The sequence below is a fragment of the Papio anubis genome, unplaced genomic scaffold (assembly GCF_008728515.1).
Source record: "Papio anubis isolate 15944 unplaced genomic scaffold, Panubis1.0 scaffold140, whole genome shotgun sequence".
Lineage (NCBI taxonomy): Eukaryota > Metazoa > Chordata > Mammalia > Primates > Cercopithecidae > Papio > Papio anubis.
Genome location: NW_022161359.1, coordinates 186,171 through 205,452, shown reverse-complemented (window position 1 = coordinate 205,452; position 19,282 = coordinate 186,171). Strand labels below are relative to the sequence as shown.

The following is a 19,282-nucleotide window of genomic DNA, read 5'->3' as shown; positions in this document are numbered from 1 at the left end:
ATGGTGAAACCCTGTCTCTACAAAAAATACAAAAATTAGCCAGGTGTGGCGGCACATGCTTGTGTGTAGTCCCAGTTACTCGGGAGGCTGAAGTGGGAGGATTGCCTGAGCCTGGGAGATCAAGGCTGCAATGAGTCAAGATTGCACCACTGCACTCCAGCCTGGGCAACAGAGTGAGACCCTGTTTGAAAAAAAAAAAAAAAAAAGACTGATAGAACAGACTCTTTAAGTCTGATAAGAAACATTTACCCTGTATTCTCTCTGAAGCCTGCTACCTGGAGGCTTCTTTGGCATCATGAAACCTTGGCCTCCACAACCCCTTATCAAAACCCAGACATTCCCTTCTATTGATTCTCAGATAATAACTTTTTCAACCACCTGCCAATCAGAAAATCTGTAAATCCAGCTTTGACCAGGAAGTCCCCCCTTTCAGTGGTCTTGCCTTTCTGGACCGAACCAAGGTACGTCTTACACATATTGATTGATGCCATATTTCTCCCTAAATGTATAAAGCTGAGCTGCACCCTGACCACCTTGGGTACATGTTCTCAGGACCTCCTGAGGACTGTGTCATGGGGTCACTGGTCACTCATATTTGGCTCAGAATAAATCTCTCCAAATATTTTACAGCGTTTGACTCTTTTGGTCGACCCCAAGATACCACCAATACAAAACACAGAATGAACAGACAACACCAAGAGGTTGCCGATGGGCATGCTTTTTTAAACATAGTGCCGTGTGTGTGTGTCACATAATAAAGATGTTGGGGAGAGGGAAATGGTGAGACTCAGTGATGACAGAACCCCGTCTATGTAGGAGGAAGCAGGGCTGTCACTAGCATCTATGGGCATTGGCATCTTGGAGGTTAATGGCTCAGCAGTGCAAAGGATGCCCTGCAAACCAAGCAATTGCTTTATCCCTGGAGGCCACTGGTCACTGAAAGCACTGAAAGTCAAAATGATATAAACCGCATGGTCATCTGTAACTCTGAAAATGCAGACTTTGAAGACTGCTGTAAACTGAAAAGTATCTGAGGCAGCTCTCAATCCATTTAGAAAGTTTATTTTGCCAAGGTTAAGAATGCACCCAAGACAGCCTCAGGAGGCCCTGATGACATGTGCCCACTGTGGTTGGGGCAAAGCTTGGTTTTGTATACTTTAGGGAGACATGAGACATCCATCACTATATGTAAGATGTACATTGGTTTGAGCTGGAAAGGTGGAACAACTGGAAGTGGGGAATTTAAACATATTCCGATTGGTAATTGATTGAGAGAGTTATCAATAGAAAGGAATGTCTGGGTTATGATAAGGAGTTGTGGAGACCAAGGTTTTATTACGCAGATGAAGCCTCCAGGTAGCAGGCTTCAGAGAGAATAGACTGTAAATGGATCTTATCAGAGTTAAGGTCTGTGTGGATGTTCATGCTGGAGGGGTAGAATGAGGCAAGCCCAACCCCCTCTTCCCGTCATGGCATGATCCAGTCTCTCAGGTTAAATTTTAGGGTACCCTGGCAAAGGAGGGAATCCATTCAGATGGTTGTGGGGGGCCTTTGAATTTATTTTTGGTTTACACTGTGAACCAATCCTGCCCTATCACTGTGCTTGTCTCAGGAGATACGTTCAGATTCTGCAAGGATTTTAACATCTATGCTCTCTTAAGAATCTGCAGCCTCGTTGGTCCTCTCCAGGGTTTCTTCAAGGCCATAGAAGGAAGGTGACGTCTCTGCATTGTCCCAAACTTTATTGCTTTAGTTTCTGTAACTTCTTTTTTTTTTTTTTTTTTTTTTGAGACGGAGTCTCGCTCTGTCGCCCAGGCTGGAGTGCAGTGGCATGATCTCAGCTCACTGCAACTTCTGCCTCCTGTGTTCGAGTGATTCTTGTACCTTAACTTCCTGAGTAGCCGGGACTACAGGTGCACACCACCACGCTGGGTTAATTTTTGTATTTTTAGTAGAGACAGGGTTTTACCACGTTGCCCAAGCTGGTCTCGAACTCCTGACCTCAGGTGATCCGCCTGCCTTGGCCTCCCAAAGTGCTGGGATTACAGGCGTGAGCCACTGCCCTTATTCTTTATTGCAACCTGGTTCATATTCAGATGGCCAGTCTGTTACGCCCCATGTTCAAACCTGAGGCCGAGGGTGGAGTGAGGATCTGTGGTACCTTGACTTACCTATAAGCCAGTCCATCTCCTCCACATTATCACCGTATAAGCCATGCTGACTTTTCCCCAGGAATGCACTCGTAGTCACAAGGGGAATGTGCACATGCAGCAAAGAAAGGAAGAGGAGAAATGGCCCATGCTTGTGTCTGAAACATGAAAACCTCGTTGAGAATACACAGAATACACAGTACATCAAAGGGACCCCTGCACCCCTATGTTCACTCCAGCACTATTCACAAGAGCCAAGGCAGGGGATCACCTTCTGAGTCCATCAGTGGGTGAACACAGAAAAAATAGATGGTGGGCCAGGCGTGGTGGCTCGTGCCTGTAATCCCAACACTTTGGGAGGCTGAGGCGGGAGGATCACTTGAGGCCAGGAGTTCAAGACCAGCCTGGGCAACACGGTGAAATGCCATCTCTACCAAAAATAGAAAAATTAGCTGGGCATGGTGGCTTGAGCCTGTGGTCCCAGCTACTTGGGAGGCTGAGGTGGGAGATGGCCTGAGCCTGGGAGGTGGAGCTTGTAGTCAGCCGTGATCACACCACTGCACTCCAGCATGACCCTGTCTCAAAAAAACATAAAAGAAAAAAAAAAGGAATATATTGTATATGTACATGATGGAATACTATTCAGCCATCAAAAAGAATGGAATCCTGTCGTTTACAGATGAAACAGGAGGTCGCTATGTTAACTAAAATAAGCCAGGCAGAGAATGACCAATACTGCATGTTGTCACTCATATGTGGGAGCTAAAATAATTGATCACATGAAGATAGAGAATAGAATGATAGAGACCTGGGAAGGGTGAAGGACAAAGAGAAGTGGTTTAAAGAGTACAAACATATAGTAAGCTTAAAGGAGTACATTCAATGTCTGACAGCAGAGTACGGTGACCAAAGCTAACGAAATGTATTGTACTCAGGAGATGGATATTGTAAGTATGCTGACTTGCTCGCTATTCAGTGTATATACATAACAAAATTTCACACATACCCCATACATTTGTACAAATTTAAAAGTAAGGGCCAGGCATGGTGGCTCACGCTTATAATCCCAGCACTTTGGAAGGCAGAGGTGGGAGGATGGCTTGAGCCCAGGAATTCAAGACCAGCTTGGGCCATATAGTGAGACCTTGCCTCAAAACAAAAAACAAAAACAAAAATGAGACATTAGAAAAAGGCCAGGCACAGTGGCTCACTTCTGTAATCCTAGCCCTTTGGGAGGCCAAGATGGGAGGATTGTTTGAGCCCAGAAGTTTGAGACCAGCCTGGGCAACATAGTGAGACCCCATCTCTACAAAGAATGCAAAAAAAGAAGTTTAAAAAACTGTCAATAAAAATGTACAGAATCCAATGGCGTGTATGTCAATGCTATTCGAGCCATCACATGACATCCACAACGAGACTCTCATATGGGAAACCCAGTCATATGAAAAGCTTGGCTTCTGCATACCCATCTCCTCTGAGGGTTTGTGTCTGAGATCCCAAAGATAATAACGAGACTCTCAGATACTCTGAGCAGTTACCGCCTTTTTTTTTTAATTAAATTTTATTTTTATTTTTTTAGCGACAGGGTCTCACTCTGTCACCCAGGCTGAAGTACAGTGGTGTGATCATTGCTTACTGCAGCCTCGACATCCGAGGCTGAAGCGAACCTCCCACCTTAGCCTCCTGAGTAGCTGGTATTGCAGGCACACACCACCATGCATGGCTAATGATTTTATTTATTGTAGAACCAGTCTTCCTATGTTGCCCAAGCTAGTCTAAAGCACCTGGGCTAAAAGATCCTCCCATCTTGGGCTCCCAAAGTGCTGGGTTGACGGGCATGAGCCATCGCGCCCAGCCCCATCTCCTCTTTAAGATGCGATGGTTGCTTACCTTTCAATATAGGAAACAGCTTCCTTTAGCATAAGACTCGCTGTTTTCTCCAGAACCATGGGTTGCTCCGTGACGTCATGGTTTCTCATCAGGATACAGTTCCAGCGTCTCACAAACCCGAAGCTGGAGTACCAGGAGATGAAAAACAGGAAGAGCACGCAAGCCATGCCAGTGACCACTCTCCCGGAGACAGAGATGAAACCGCAGGTCTTGCCGGCAGCCACGGTGAGAATCCCCAGCGCCAGAAACTGGGTGTAACCCCAGAGCTGCGCCCTCAGGGCGGCGTCCACTTCGGGGGGCCTGCCTGGGTCACAGTCGTTTGTGAGCGTGAAGGGCATGCCGTAGAAATAGTCAAATCCATGGTTCAGGGGGTGGTGGCAGTGATCCCCACGGGATGCACAATTCACACCCTGGTGCCATTTTCCTAAAAGAAACGCAGAACATTCAACAGAGACCCGCTTTGAAGCAGCCCTGTCTGCTGCAAAGAACCTTGGAATCATTCCGCGTCGGCAGGAAAAGAAAAGTCTGCAAAGAACAAAACTGGAAATGGAAAGGCAATGAATGGACTGGATACGGGTGTTTAAATGAACGCATTCTAACCCGTGGAGACTAATGAATGATCCATGTCAGAACCGTTGGCAAATGATTAAAGGTTTAAGACTTTCCCCGGCGCGGTGGCTCACGCCTGTAATCTCAGCCCTCTGGGAGGCCGAGGCGGGCGGATCACTAGGTCAGGAGATCGAGACCATCCTGGCTAACACGGTGAAACCCCGTCTCTACTAAAAAAGATACGACACAGGTGACGGGAGCCTGTAGTCCCAGCTACTCGGGAGGCTGAGGCAAGAGAAATTTCATGAACCCGAGCATGATGCCAGTGAGCCGGTAGATCGTGCCACTGCACTCCAGCCTGGGAGACAGAGCTGGTGACTCCATCTCAAAAAAATATATATATATACAAACAAATAAAAAAATAAAATAAAAAAGGTTTAAGACTTTCCAGAATGTTGCTCTTACAGGCTTGCAACCCTAGACCATTTTGCTATTAAATAATTTACAAAATATCATTTATATATATGTACTACATGTATTTATATTATAGGATATATATTACTTATAATATAGGCTTTATATATCTTATATAGGTAATATATAACCTATATAAATATAAATATTTATAATGTGATAAATATAAATATTTAAAATGTGATCATTATGTACCTTTCAATATAACAGTTGCATACATTTGAAAATATTTATATTTATATATAAATACAAATATGTTATGTATTATATACATTACAAATATACATTGTTATATATTACATAACATGTATTACATATTATATTATACTGAAAAAAGAAAATCTTTATAATGTAAGAATACACAATATATCAAAGGGGCCCTACACATAAATTTATATATATAAATATATACAGAAATACAAATAGATAAAATATATTATATATAACCTGTATTCATATCTCAAAAAAGAGAAAATTATTTACCTGTATATATAGGTTATATATATTTATACATTACCTATGTATATATAAATATAATATAAATAAACTATATTAATATTTATACATAGGTAACATATATTATATATAATCTATATATATATAACCTGTATAACTATTATTTATATATACATAATTAATATATAAATATATATAACCTATATATACAGGCAAATAATTTTCTTTTTTTTGAGATGGAGTCTCACTCTGTCACCTAGGCTGGTGTTCAGTGGCACAATCTTGGCTCACTGCAACCTCTGCCTCCCAGGTTCAGGAGATTCTCCTACCTCAGCCTTCTGAATAGCTGGGATTGGAGGCATGCGCCACCATCCCTGGTTAATTTTTTGTATTTTTAGTAGAAATGGGGTTTCTCCATGTTGGTCAGGCTGGTCTCAAACTCTTGACCTCAGGTGATCTGCCCGCCTCGGCCTCCCAAAGTGCTGGGATTACAGGCGTGAGCCACCGCGCCCGGCCACAAGTAAATAATTTTAAGTAACATATATATTACCTAAAATATATAAGTATATATTACCTATATATTATATATATCATATAAAATATATACTTATATATTTTATAAGGTTATATAAGTTATATATAATATGTTACATATATAAGTAAATATAAGTATTATAAGTTATATATAAGTATTAAAGTATATAAAGTATATAAATATATATTAAGTGTATAAAAATATAATTATGTTTTGTATGTATATAAATATATGTTGCTTAAAAGGTAACCAGTTACTAATGATAGTCGACTCCTGAATAATTCTGTAGCATAGTAGCAGAAACTGGCTCTCTCCACCAACTTGTAATCAAAATGCCCTTATACAACTTTTCCTAAGGCAGTAACTGTTAGAACAATATCATAGAGGTAGAACGTGGGGAAGCCCACACCTCAAATTTCAGGAGAATGTCCAAGAACTGGGCTGTCCCTGTGGACCTTCTGTCCATCTCACGTCCAGACCATCCGCCAACTCAAATTGAGGTACAGAACAGATGGGAAAGGCTTCAAGGCCCTATTTGCCCTACTTGAAACTAGAGGAGATCAGGCCAGGTGCGGTGGCTCTCACCTGTAATCCTAGCACTTTAGGAGGCAGAGGCGGGTGGATGGCTTGAGTCCAGGAGTTCGAGACCAGCCTGGGCAACATGGCAAAACCCCATCTCTACTAAAAATACAAAATTAGCCGGGCATGGTGGCAGGCACCTCCTCAGCTACTCAGGAGGCTGAAGTGGGAGGATTGCTTGAGCCTGGGAGGTAGAGGTTGCAGTGAGCCAAGATCATACCACTGTACTCCAGCCTGGGAGACCCTGTCTCCAAAAAAAAAAAAAAAAAAGGTGGAGGAGTTCAAGCTGGTTTCTCCCCACTTCCTCCTGACCACTCCTCACAAACTGTCCTCAGAACTCCAGAACCCGTAAAAATGTATCTTTTTCCCAAACCCAGACACACTCCTATTCCCCCTTCTTATGTTTAAAGGAAAAAAATATGCTTGGATGTGGTGAGGAGTGTCTCTGGAACATGAACAGGCTTTCCCCAAAACAGACTGAGTGTGTGAACCACAAAATGAAGACTCTTAGAAGAAATGCTAATGTTTACCAAGATGCAGAGGTATGCAAGGTCTGCAATCTTGGTAAAGAAAAGTAAATCCACTTATATAGTTAACAAAAGAAAGAAAAATTGGCTGAGTGCAGTGACTGACACCTGTAATCTCATCACTTTTGGAGGCTAAGGTGGGAGGCTCTCTTGAGGCCAGGAGTTCAAGACCAGCCTGGGCAACATAGCAAGACCCCATCTCTACAAAAACAAGAAATAAAATTAGCTGGGCATGGTGGCGCGTGCCTGTGGTTCCAGCTAGTTAGGAAGCTGAGGTGAGAGGATCACCTGAGAAGACCTATCTCAAGAAGAAAGAGGAAAGGAAGGAAGGAAGGAAGGAAGGAAGGAAGGAAGGAAGGAAGGATGGATCCACCCTCAGAGTAGGAGATACACAGAGTTCTACAGTATAAAGCACTGGCCCTGTAATCCCAGCACTTTGGGAGGCCAAAGTAGGTGGATCACTTGAGGTCAGGAGTTCAAGACCAGCCTGGCCAACATGCTGAAACCCTGGCTCTACTAAAAATGCAAAAAAAAAATTAGCCGAGCATGGTGGCACATGTCTGTGGTCCCAGCTACTTGGGAGACTGAGGCAGGAGAATCGCTTGAACCCAGGAGGTGGAGGCTGCAGTGAGTTGCAATCACGCCACTGCACTCCAGTCTAGGGGACAGAGCAAGATTCTGTCTCAAAAAAATAAAATAAAAAATAAAAGAAGAAAAAACTTTAAAAAAATTTAAAAATAAAAATAAAGTGGCAGGAAACTTGAAAAGGAGGAACAATGGTTGTCCTCCTTTAGAAAACCACAGTTTTGAACAAGTTGGGATGTTGCGGCTCCTGTGAATGGGACAGTGGCTTTGAGTGTGAGAAAAGCACAGAGAGGAACTGGGGACCCTGCACAGAGATCTCACCACCAGGTCAGGGCGGTGACCTCACCACACCATTGAGCTCCCATGTTCTCATGTATATGACGGGGACAGCACCTCTAAACCCACAGGCTGGGAAAGGAATGAAGGAGGTAACCAGCAGACTGCCTGGGGCTTGGCGGCATAAACCAACATCTCCCTCCTTTCCTCTCCATGCAGAAAGGAGTCTAAGGGGCAGGCCTGAGCTAGTGCCCCTTACAAAGGCCAGCTTGTAAGATTCCCCGTGGCTGGTGTTTGAGATCTGGATTTCCAATGGAGAATTCACACTATTAAAGTAACAAGCTGACTGTGCCTAAACTATACGCAAAAGCAGCATGGTTCATGCTAAGCACCTCTTTCGGTTCTGGGAGTCTGGAATTCGGGTAGCTGCCAGGCAGTGAGTGCCTGCAGAACCAGCCCCCAACAGAAAGCCCGGGGCGCTGAGTCTCCGGGAGCTCCCCTAACGGACAGCATTCCATGCTGCTGTTAAAACTCATTTCTGGGGGAATATGGTGCATCCTGTGTGATCCCACTGGGGGAGGATTCTTGGGAGCTTGTGTCTGGTCTGCCCTGGGCTTCATTCCATGGAATTCCCATCACTGATTCTGCCTCACCTCCTTTGACTGTCATCAATCACTCATGAGCGCGACTGCATGCCAAACCCTCCTGGCAACTGTCTGAACTTAAGGGTGCTCTTGGAGACCCCTGGCATGCTGTCTGTTATACTGGGTGCTCTTGGAGACCCCTGGCATGCTGTCTGTTATAAAGAGGGCGTTCTGCCCTGCCGGGGCTTGTTGTCTAAAGGAAGGCAGTGTTGGTTAACTCGGGGTTTTGAGATGGTGAGTGGCCATGCAGAGAAAGATAATATCTGAAGAAGGTCGTGATAAATGGGGACAAGCTGAAGACTGACAGGTCCAGAGAAGAAAAGAGGGCAATCTCCTAGGATTTTGAATTTAAAAAGAAAAAAAAAAACTCATCAAAAACTGGGGACAATCCGATAGGCCTGAGATGGACTAGGCACCAACTTCTGATTCAGAGGACACAGCATTGTTTTCCTTTGCAGGAAAACGGGATTTTCTTTTTTTTTCTTTGAGATGGAGTCTCGCTCTGTCACCCAGACTGGAGTGCAGTGGCGCGATCTTGCCTCCCTGCAGCCTCCGTCTCCCGGGTTCAAGTGATTCTCCTGCTTCAGCCTCCTGAGTAGCTGGGATTACAGGCGTGCACCACTGCACCCGGCCTGGGATCTTTTTTATCACAAATCTTCTCAACCACCGTATAATGTTAGGCTCCCACATATCCACACCTATGAGGCCAGTTGCATAGCCACGCTGCTGCAAGATTCTTGCAAAAGTGGTTTCGTTCTCAGGGAGACCACCTGAGCCAGCGTTCCACTGAAGGGCCCGGTATCCATTGCTGGCTTCCATGCCTGTGGGGCAGGGAAAAGAGGAAGAATTTACTTTCCCTTCTCTAGATGAGCACTTCTCAACCAGGGGGATTTGGTGTCTGAGATCTGGATTTGTGCACCCGAGCCAAGCTGCTATTATCTATCATCCATCTATCGTGTATGGAGCTATCAATTATCTACCCATCTATCATCTGTCATCTATCTACCTACCTACCTACCTACCTACCTACCTATCTATCACACTATTCTTGAAATAATAAGCATGGCCAATGTCTGGAGATGTTTGTGGTGTCACAACTCAGAAAGGGTGGGGTGTGGTGCTACTCGTTATCGGGAGCATGGAGCCCAGAGATGCTGCTCAAGACCCGACATACAGTGCACAGAACGGCCCCACCAGAGAATCATCTAGCCCCAAATGTCCATCATGCCAAAACAGAGACACCCTGCCTTAGGATGACAGACTCTACGTGATCTATCATATGTCTATCTATCTGTTTACCTAGTTATCACCTGTCACCTGTCTATCTCAATATGTATCCATCATCTATCATCTATATCTATCCATCTATCTATGTATCTATTATCTATCATTATCATTAATCATCTAGCTATCAATCAGCTATCATTATCTATCATCTATCACTTATCTATCGTCTATCATTATCTACCAGTTAGCTATTATCTAGCTATCAATCATCTATCATGTCATTATCCATCATCTATCATTATGTATCATCTAGATATCTAGCTATCAATCATCCATTATCTGTCATTATCATCCATCTAGTGTGTATCTAGCTATCAATTATCTATCTATTATCTATCTATTATCTATCTATCTGTCTGTCTATCTATCATCTAGCTGTATCAGAGTGACTTTCAACTTGGGGAAACTTTGCTCTCTCTAAGAGACACTTGCTCTTGTGATCAGTCGTACTGGCTCAGAATAAACCTCTTTAAAATATTCCAGACTTGGTTTTTCTGTTCACATCCTAATGAACACAACTTTTATGTGTATGCACACAATACAATATTCCTTACATAAATACAAGGAAGATGATGAATTGCAGATGATCTTTGTACTATGCCCCTATATCTTCACCATCAGTACTCAACTGTTACAGATGATAGAATGAGTGCACACAGATGTACCCATTTCTCCATCATCTCCATGACACCAACCTGATCTGAAAGAATGTCTCCCCGTGAGGAATGCAGCTCGGCTCGGGGTGCAGAGCGGGGCGGCCGCCAGGTGCTGAGTGAGCCTCACACCTTCCTCTGCAAGTTGGTCAATATTCGGCGTTCTGAGCAAAGCACACACATGTCATTGTTGGAAGGGAGACGTGCATTTGGCTTAAGCAGATCCCTGCTCTGAAAGGCAGAGGAATAGACTGCAAAGACTTCACCGGATTTCAGAATTAGTAGCATTATGGTCTCCTGTAGAGGCTGATCGACCCCTGTCCTAAGTTTGGTGTTGATGTTGAGATGGATGACATCACACACACACACACACACACACACACACACACACAAAGTATATGAGACAATTTATGACTCATATAATGAGGCTTTCCGGGGAGAGCAGGGCAGGCCTTCCAAGCTCATGTGAAATTAAGGAAGCAAGGAAAGGAGATTTTTGTTTTTAATTGTGGTGAGGGTGTGGGGCTGGGATGAGGGCTCCCATGCAAGGGTGGGGGCATTTATGGTCTGAATCTGCCGTCAGCACTGAAGGAGACAGTCCCTGTGCTTTCTTATCTACTCGTCCAGATGTGGAGCCAGACAGAAGAGGCCTAAAAGCTTTCAGCATCAGATATCAAAAAACAGTGAGGGCCGGGCACGGTGGCTCATGCCCGTAATCTCAACACTTTGGGAGGCCTAGGCGGGCAGATCACTTGAGGTCAGGAGTTCAAGACCAGCCTAGCCAACATGGTAAAACTCCATCTCTACTAAAAAAAATACAAAAATTAGTCAGGCAAGGTGGTGCATGCCTGTAATCCCAGCTACTCAGGAGGCTGAGACAGGAGAATAGCTTGAGCCCAGGAGGCGGAGGTTGCAGTGATCCGAGATCACACCACTGCACTCCAGCCTGGGTGAGAGAACAGAGTGAGACCCTGCAAAAAAAAACAAAAAAAAAAGGAAGGAAGGAAGGAAGGAAGGAAGGAAAGAAAGAAAGAAAGAAAGAAAAAGAAAGAGAAGTCAAGAAAGAAAGAAAGAAAGAAAAAGAAAGAGAAGTCAAAAGAAGCATCCACATAGAATGGAACCTATGGAATATGACTTGGCCACTGCAAGGGGTGAGGAACAGTACTGACACTTGCTGCCACGGGGAGGAGCCCTGAAAACACTGTGTTCTGTGAAAGCACCCTGACATAAAAAACCACAGGTCATATAATTCCATTTGTATGAAAGGTCCCTAACAGGGCAGTCTATAGAGATGGAAAGTATATTAGTGGCTGCCAGAGGCCGAGGGTTAGGGTGCTGAGAGAGTTGGAGGAGTGTTAGCTGGGGCTGCCGTAACAAAGTCCTACACAGCTGGCAGCTTCAACACCAGGTATTGGTTGGGTGCAGTGGCTTCCGCCTGTCATCCCAGCACTTTGGGGGGCCAAGGTGGGTGGATCACTTGAGGCCAGGAGTTCGAGACAAGCCTTGGCAACATAGTGAAAACCTGTCTCTACAAAAAAATACAAAAATTAGCTGGGCATGGTGGCATGTGCCTGTAGTCTCAGCTACTCAGGAGGCTGAGGTGGGAGGATTGCTTGAGTCCAGGAGACGGAGGTTGCAGTGAGCTGTGATCACGCCACTACATTCCAGCCTGGGCAATAAAGTGAGACCCTGTCTCAAAAAACAAAACAAAATAAAACAGAAAAACAAACCCAGTAGACATTTATTCGCTCACATTTCTGGGAGCTGGAAGTCTGAGATCAAGCGTGGGCAGGGCTGGTTCCTCCCGAGGTCGCTCTCCTGGGCTCGTAGACACCATCTTCTCCCTGTGTCCTCAGGTGGTCATTGCTCTATGTGTGTCTGTGTCCTTATCTCCTCTTCTTATGAGGACCCTAATCTTATTGGATCAGGGCCCACGCTAGTGACCTCATTTTGCCTGAATCACCTCTCTAAAGACTCAGTCTCCAAATAGAGTCACAGTCTGAGGTCCTGGGGATTAGGACTTCAATGTAGGCATTTAGGGGACACAGATTTGCCCCTAGCTGAAGGTGATGGCTAAAGGGGTGCAGTTTCTCTGGGGGTATGTAAATGCTCTAACATGGTTTGTGGTGATGGATGGACAGCTCTGTGAATAGACTAAAAGTCCCCGAACTGTACCCTGTAAACAGATGAACCACATATTCTGTGAATTACAACCAGGCCTGCTCAGGGTGTTCAAAAGGGGATCCCTGGACAGGGGGCAGATTGATTGATTGATTGACTGATTTAGAGACAGGGTCTTGCTCTGTGGCCCAGGCTAGAATGCAGTGGTGTGATCTCAGCTCACCATAACCTCCACCTCCCGGGCTCAAGCCATCCTCTCTCAGCTTCCCGAGTAGCTGGGACTACAGGCGTGTGCCACCACACCTGGCTAATTTTTTGTATGTTTCATAGAGACAGGGTTTTGCCATATTGCCCAGGCTGGTCTCAAACTCCTGGGCTCAAGTGATCCACCTTCCTTGGCCTCCCAAAGTGCTGGGATAACAGGCGGGAGCCACCGCGCCCGGCCCGCACAGGGCACACTGCTGCAGGTGCTGCAATGTCCACTGCAAAGAAGGGAGGCCTTGCTCTGCGGGGACCACTCCTGAGGTTGGCAGCGATTGAAAAGCAGACGCAGCCTGCACTCTGGGGCGATCCTTCTAGGAGAAAAGCCCACTAAACGGAATAAGGAGGTTTCTCACCTTTTCTCCTGTTGTAGAAGGCACGTGAGCACCACTCAAGCACTCTGCTGGTAAGGCTGGCATAGAGGCTACTACTCTGTGTTTGCACATGCCACTGCAGTGAGCTGAATGAATGGGGGTCTGCCAACCGATCTGTCCACGTGCTGACTCCCCAAACCTGTGTGTGGTACCTTGCTTAGAAAAACTGTCTTTGGAGATGTTGTTAGTTAGGTATCCCGAGATGAGATCATTCTGATTTAGAGAGGGCCCTAGATGCAATGACCAGTGTCCTTCTAAAAGACAGAGGAGGAAACACAGACACAGAGGAGGAGGCCACGTGGGGACGGAGGCAGACACTGGAGTGATGTGGCCACAGGCCCAGAGATGCCTGGAGCCCCCAGGAGCTGGGAGAAGCAGGAAGGGTCCTTCTCTACAGCTTCGCAGGGAGCTCCGTCGGTGTCTTCATCTCCTCTTTTGGCAATCCATATCAGATTAGGGCTCACCCTAAGGACCTCGGTTTAACTCAATTACCTCTTCAGAGACCCCATCTCTGAATACGGTCACACCCTGAAGTACCGGTGGTTAGGGCTTAAACCTACAAATTTGGAGGAGACCAGAATTCAGCCCGCAACAGATGGTGTTTGCAAACGTACTCAACAGAAGATGAGACCTTTACAGTGGGCGGGCCTTGCTGCAGTGACCTGTGTCCTTATAGGACGAGGAGATTAGGGCACAGACGCAGAGGAGGAGGCCGCGTGGAGACGGAGGCAGAGACTGGAGTGATGGGGCCACAAGCCCAGGGACACCTGGAGCCCCCAGGAGCTGGGAAAGGCAGGAAGGATCCTCCCATAGGGCCCCCAGAGGGAGCCCGGCCCTGCCCACACCTGGATTTAAGGTTTCTGGTCTCCAGACCTAGGAGAACAAATTCCCTTTGTTTTAAGCTACCCATTTTGTGGTAATAATACATTCACCCACTCACCGCAGTTCTGCATCGTTTAAAAGGGCCTTTTTACCTGTTGGTAGTTTTTTGTGGTGTTGAGTTCTGAGGTCCTAAGGAGTTTCCTAATTTCTCTAGGCAGATTTTAAATGCACCATTCAGTCAAACTCACATAACATCACCACCAATAACAACAACCAGCTGTACCTCAGGGTGTTGTTCCCATAGCAACCGAGATCCCCAATGCCTAGATCATCTGCCATGATCAGTAGGATATTTGGTCTAAAGGCATTTGCAGTCTTAGGTTCACACGTCTTCAGAAGCAAGCATAAAAACAGCAGCACCAGCAAAGAGTCCCTGGAGAGAAAGTGAAACAGAAATGAGCATCTACAATTTGGCACGGGAAGCAGGCATTTCAAGGCAGCTCGCTGGGAAGGCAAAGGTCTTATCACTAAATTAAGACGTTCAGCTTTATGGGAGGTTATTATCCCGGCCTGAATTAGTGCACTAGTGTCCCCGGACCAAACGAGGGTCAGACTGCTATTTCTCATGGCCCAGTAGCGAGATGCAGATGAACTGGGAAACAGGAGAGCTTTTAATTCTGTAACCAGTTACAGGAGGAAGGCCTGGAAATTCTCTCCCAACGAACTCAACATTACAAAGCTTTCCAGAGCTTATATACCTTCAAAGCTCTGTGTCTAAGGGTAAGTGTGCATTCATCTAAAGACATAAGTGATTAACTTCTCATCTGTAACTAAGGGCTGAGTCCTGGAGACCTTCCTCTGGAGCCTCAGTAAATTGACTTAATCTAGATGGGTCCAGGTGCTGGGGTGATTACCCTTATCTTGTCTCCTGCTAAATCACAGAGTTTTGGGGAGTTCCTTTAGTCCCCAGTAAAGCTTGTTTGTGGAGGTCTAGGGAGTTCCTTAAGACCCACAATAAAACTTGTTTAATCCTAAATGGGTCCTGTTAAGAATTCCTTCATTATCTCCTCATGCTTCAAAGGCCCAGGAGAGGCCTGGGCAAAACTCTTGGGGGGCTTTTGTTACATCCCAGCCTTTGCATAAGGGCACTGGTTGTTTCAGCTTTTAAGATGTAACTTCACCACTCGGTCAGTGCTGAAACAGTTGTTACGGAGGCCTGCGTTAGTGAGACCTGGCCTGCCACACTAGACCACACAGTTCAGAACAAACTGGAATGGAGTCACTCGTGCTAACTGCCACATCATCAAGCTGAACAGGGAAACAGGCCAGTTTTCCAAAAAAACAGAAGATTCGAGCAAGCAAAAAGAAGATGTGTAGTTCACCTGAGCTAAGAAAATCTCCCATGCTTTAACCCTGTAAGAAAAGTCACTTGGAAACAACCAGTCTGCTTTATTATTCTTTTTGTTTCTTGTTTTGAGATGGGGTCTTGCTGTGTTGCCCAGGCTGGAGTGTAGTAGCATGATGGTGGTTTACTGCAACCTCTGCCTGATTCTGAGGTGGGAGGATTGGCTCAAGCAGTCCTTGAACTGCAGTGGATGGATGGATGGGTGGTCGCTTAGTGCTGGGGGATGGTCCTTGAACAGCAGTGGGTGGGTGGTGTCTTAGTGTTGGGGGATCATGGCCGTGCTCTCTGGGGAGGGCGCGAACGAGGGGTGTGTCTCAGGGTGCTTGGGGGGACACGGCTGTACTGGGGAGCAGGGGAGGAATAAGGCCATGGGGAGGGATCCCGTGTGGCCAGCAGGGTAATGGCCACGGAAGGGGACAGGATGGGGCGTGTCTTGGAGGGTGGTGAGAGGCAGGGCAGCGCTGCTGAGGCAGGAGAATAGGGTCTGGAGGCAGGGAACCTAAGGGTTTTCATGCCGACTTCCTAGAACTAAATTGAAAGGAAAATCCTAATTTTCCTTTTTTGTTCATTTTTAAAATTTTTATTATTATTATTTTTTTGAGACAGAGTTTCACTTTTGTTGCCCAGGCTGCAGTTCAATGGCATGATCTGGGCTCACTGCAACCTCCACCTCCTGGGTTCAAGCGATTCTCCTGTCTCAGCCTCCTGAGTAGCTGGGATCACAGGTGCCTGCCACCACGCCCGGCTAATTTTTTTGTAGTTTTAGTAGAGGCCTGGCCTAATTTTTGTATTTTTTGTAGAGACGGGTTTCACCATATTGCCCATGCTGGTCTCAAACTCCTGACCTCAGGTGATCCACACGCCTCGGCCTCCCAAAGTGCTGGGGTTGCAGGCATGAGCCACCTCTCCTGGCGGGAAAATCCTAACTTTCCATGCCTAAGTAACAAAACGACCAGAGGCTTCCCTTTGACCTTTTCTGCTGGGCAGATGGTAGATTGGCTGTCTGCAACCAATCAGACTGATTTCGGGTCCAGTCTTCCTTTGCAACTTTGTGACTTCACCTTAGTCTCTGATTAGTTGGTTTTTGCAACCAATCAGATGTTTGCACAGGACTGTGAATTTTGCAACTTCAGCCTCTGGTTGGCTGCTGTCTGCAACCAATCAGACTAATCGCGGGCCAACACTTCCGTTACATGAAGTGAGGATGAAGTGGCCAATGGGAAACTTCTAGGGGGTATTTGGACCCAAGAAGATTCCGTACCCGGGCTCCTGAGCCGCTGCTTGGTCGGCTCCCACACTGTGACGTGTCCTTTCGTTTTCAATAAATCCCTGCTTTCCTTCTTTTGTTGCTTCATTCTTTCTTTGCTGGGCGTTTTGTCCAATTCTTTGTTCAAAACGCCAAGAACCTGGACAACTTGCAGTCACGACCCTCTACCGGTGGTGGAGGAGCCAGCAGGGCGTGACCGACCCAGTTTCCACTCCCTCCAGGCCCCGGCCGGCCTTTCTCCGCCTTCCCTTCCCTTCCTCCTTTGTTCTCTTTCCCTGCCCTTCCGGCTTCCGTTCAGTTCGGTCTCCTCCACTCCCCCTCGTCCCCTCAGTCGCCCCCTATCCCTGGGCTCTGCCGTCTGGCGTCTTTCCCGGGCACAGAACGCGCCTCCAGCTACATTTTGGGGACTACAAGGCGCCGGACACAACCACGCCCTTTACAGGGGCCCAGGCTCGCCTGGGGCGCCCCTCGCCGCGCTCGCGACCCCCTCCCCAGGTCCCCACCCCAGGCCTTAGTGTGGGCCGCGTCCCGGGGTCCCTGGCACCTGGCACCTGGCGGCGGGCGCCGCGCGTCCCCTCCGCGCGGCGGCTTGCATGGTCGAGCGCTGTCCCAGAGCGCAGGACCTTGCCCTTCGCACTCCGCGCCTGGGCTCCGCTAGTGCCAAGGCTTCCGCCCTCTCAGCTGCGGGATCTGGGGTGTGCGCCCGCCCCTCCTTCATCCGCGTCATCTCCTGGCTCTCGGGACCTCCGGAACCTGCGCTTGGAAGCAGGTTTTCCCAGGTCGTCACACGGGGAGGCCGGGGCTAAGGAGGAGCTGATTAAACCCAGTTACGATTGACCGGGCGCGGTGGCTCCCACCTGGGATCCCAGCAATTTGGGAGGCCAAGACGAGTGGGTCACCTGGGATCAGGAGTTCGAGACCAGCCTGGCCAACATGGTGAAGCCTCGTCTCTACTAAAAATGCAAAAATTAGCTGGGCGTGTAAGCTGACTTACAGAGTGACACTCAGTCCCAAAGAATAAATAAATGAAAATGAAAATGAAAAATAAACCCAGTTAGGTTTGAGCACAGGGAGCCCCTTTTCTTTTTGTCGGGGAGGGTCTTAGGACCTGCCCAGAGCGATCAAGCTGCGATTTCAGTTTCTCAAAACTTGGTGTTTGAAATGTCTGTTCCGGATGCTGGACTTGTTCTCTAAGTCTGGAACGGGAATGCTAGTTGGGCCCTTCTTTCTTCTTTTATTACTATTATTATTGTTGTTTTGAGATAGTATCTCACTCTGTCGTCCAGGCTGGAGTGCAATGGTGGGATCCTGGCTCACTGCAACCTCCGCCTCCTGGGTTCAAGCGATTCTCCTGCCTCAGCCTCCCAAGTAGCTGGAATTACAGGCACGCGCCACCACGCCCGGCTAATTCCAATTGTTATTTTTATCTTTGTTCCTTTCATGAGACCGCTGTTGAAATTACTCCTTCTGATTAACCGCCGGGCCCTCGACCCCTCCCCATCTTTTCTGTGACTCATCCTTTTGTTTTTGAATGATGCAGTTTTGCTCATTACCCTGTCACCTAATTCTTTTTTTGTATCTTTGGCTCCCCTTTTGTTGTTTGTTTGTTTTGTTTTTAACTCTTTTGACCTCTAGAAAGGTCAAGGCTGAGAGTTGAGGCTGCAGTGAGCCTTTGTTTTTGTCTCTCTTGACCTCTAGTCACTGATTTTCTCAAGCCCCTTCATGTCTTACCTCACCCCCTCACATCCCATAGAAAACGCAAGATCTGGTCAAAGTATAAATTCGTACTTTGTAGGAAATGCTAGCTTACAGACCCACTTTCCCTCAAAGGGGGTTGCTTAGGTTCTCTTCCACTGGTCAGGGGCAAAATGATTCCATAGTCTTCAAGATAACAGCACTTTCTTCTTCCAAGGCTGAGACTGTCAAGGGTGAGGCTGTCACCGCCTCCCAAGGAAGTGGAACTACAGGTGTGCACCATCACCCCTGACACATTTTTGTTAATTTATTTTTTTGGTAGAGACTAGGTCCCACTATGTTGCATAAGCTGTTCTCAAACTCTTGCCTCAAGGAGTCCTCCTGCTTTGGCCTCCCAAAGTACTGGGATTACAGGTGAGCCACTGTGCCTGACCAGCCACAAGACTCTATGTTGGGTGTATAGGTGGGAAGTATATCCAGGTCCTCCTCACCATTATTCTGCCTCCAACATTTATGCCATTTTTTTTTTTTTCCTTTGCAACTCAGTTCTCTATGCTTACCAAATGGAATCAGTAAGGTCGGGGAGGGGGGGTGGAAGTTTGTGTTGAAAACATGGATTCAGAAGCCCCTCCTTAAATTCACTGAGTAAGGATTTTCATAAATGAGGGAGCTGCCCCACACGCCCCTGGGATGGGATGATGGGGGTGCTTGTTCACGACAATACAGTCAGGA

At 46.7% G+C, this 19,282-nt stretch overlaps 1 protein-coding gene across 1 annotated transcript; it reads right to left on the bottom strand.

The window, feature by feature from the left end:
- Positions 1 to 212: 212 nt before the first annotated feature.
- Positions 213 to 17,708, bottom strand: LOC101000622 (arylsulfatase D). The gene is made up of 7 exons (XM_031661371.1): positions 17,407 to 17,708; positions 14,467 to 14,616; positions 10,648 to 10,769; positions 9,364 to 9,486; positions 4,041 to 4,464; positions 2,172 to 2,308; positions 213 to 1,804 (listed from the first exon to the last, which is right to left on the bottom strand). The coding sequence occupies exons 1-7, from the start codon at positions 17,580 to 17,582 to the stop codon at positions 1,647 to 1,649; spliced, it is 1,290 nt and encodes a 429-aa protein (XP_031517231.1). The 5' UTR covers positions 17,583 to 17,708; the 3' UTR covers positions 213 to 1,646.
- Positions 17,709 to 19,282: the final 1,574 nt, after the last annotated feature.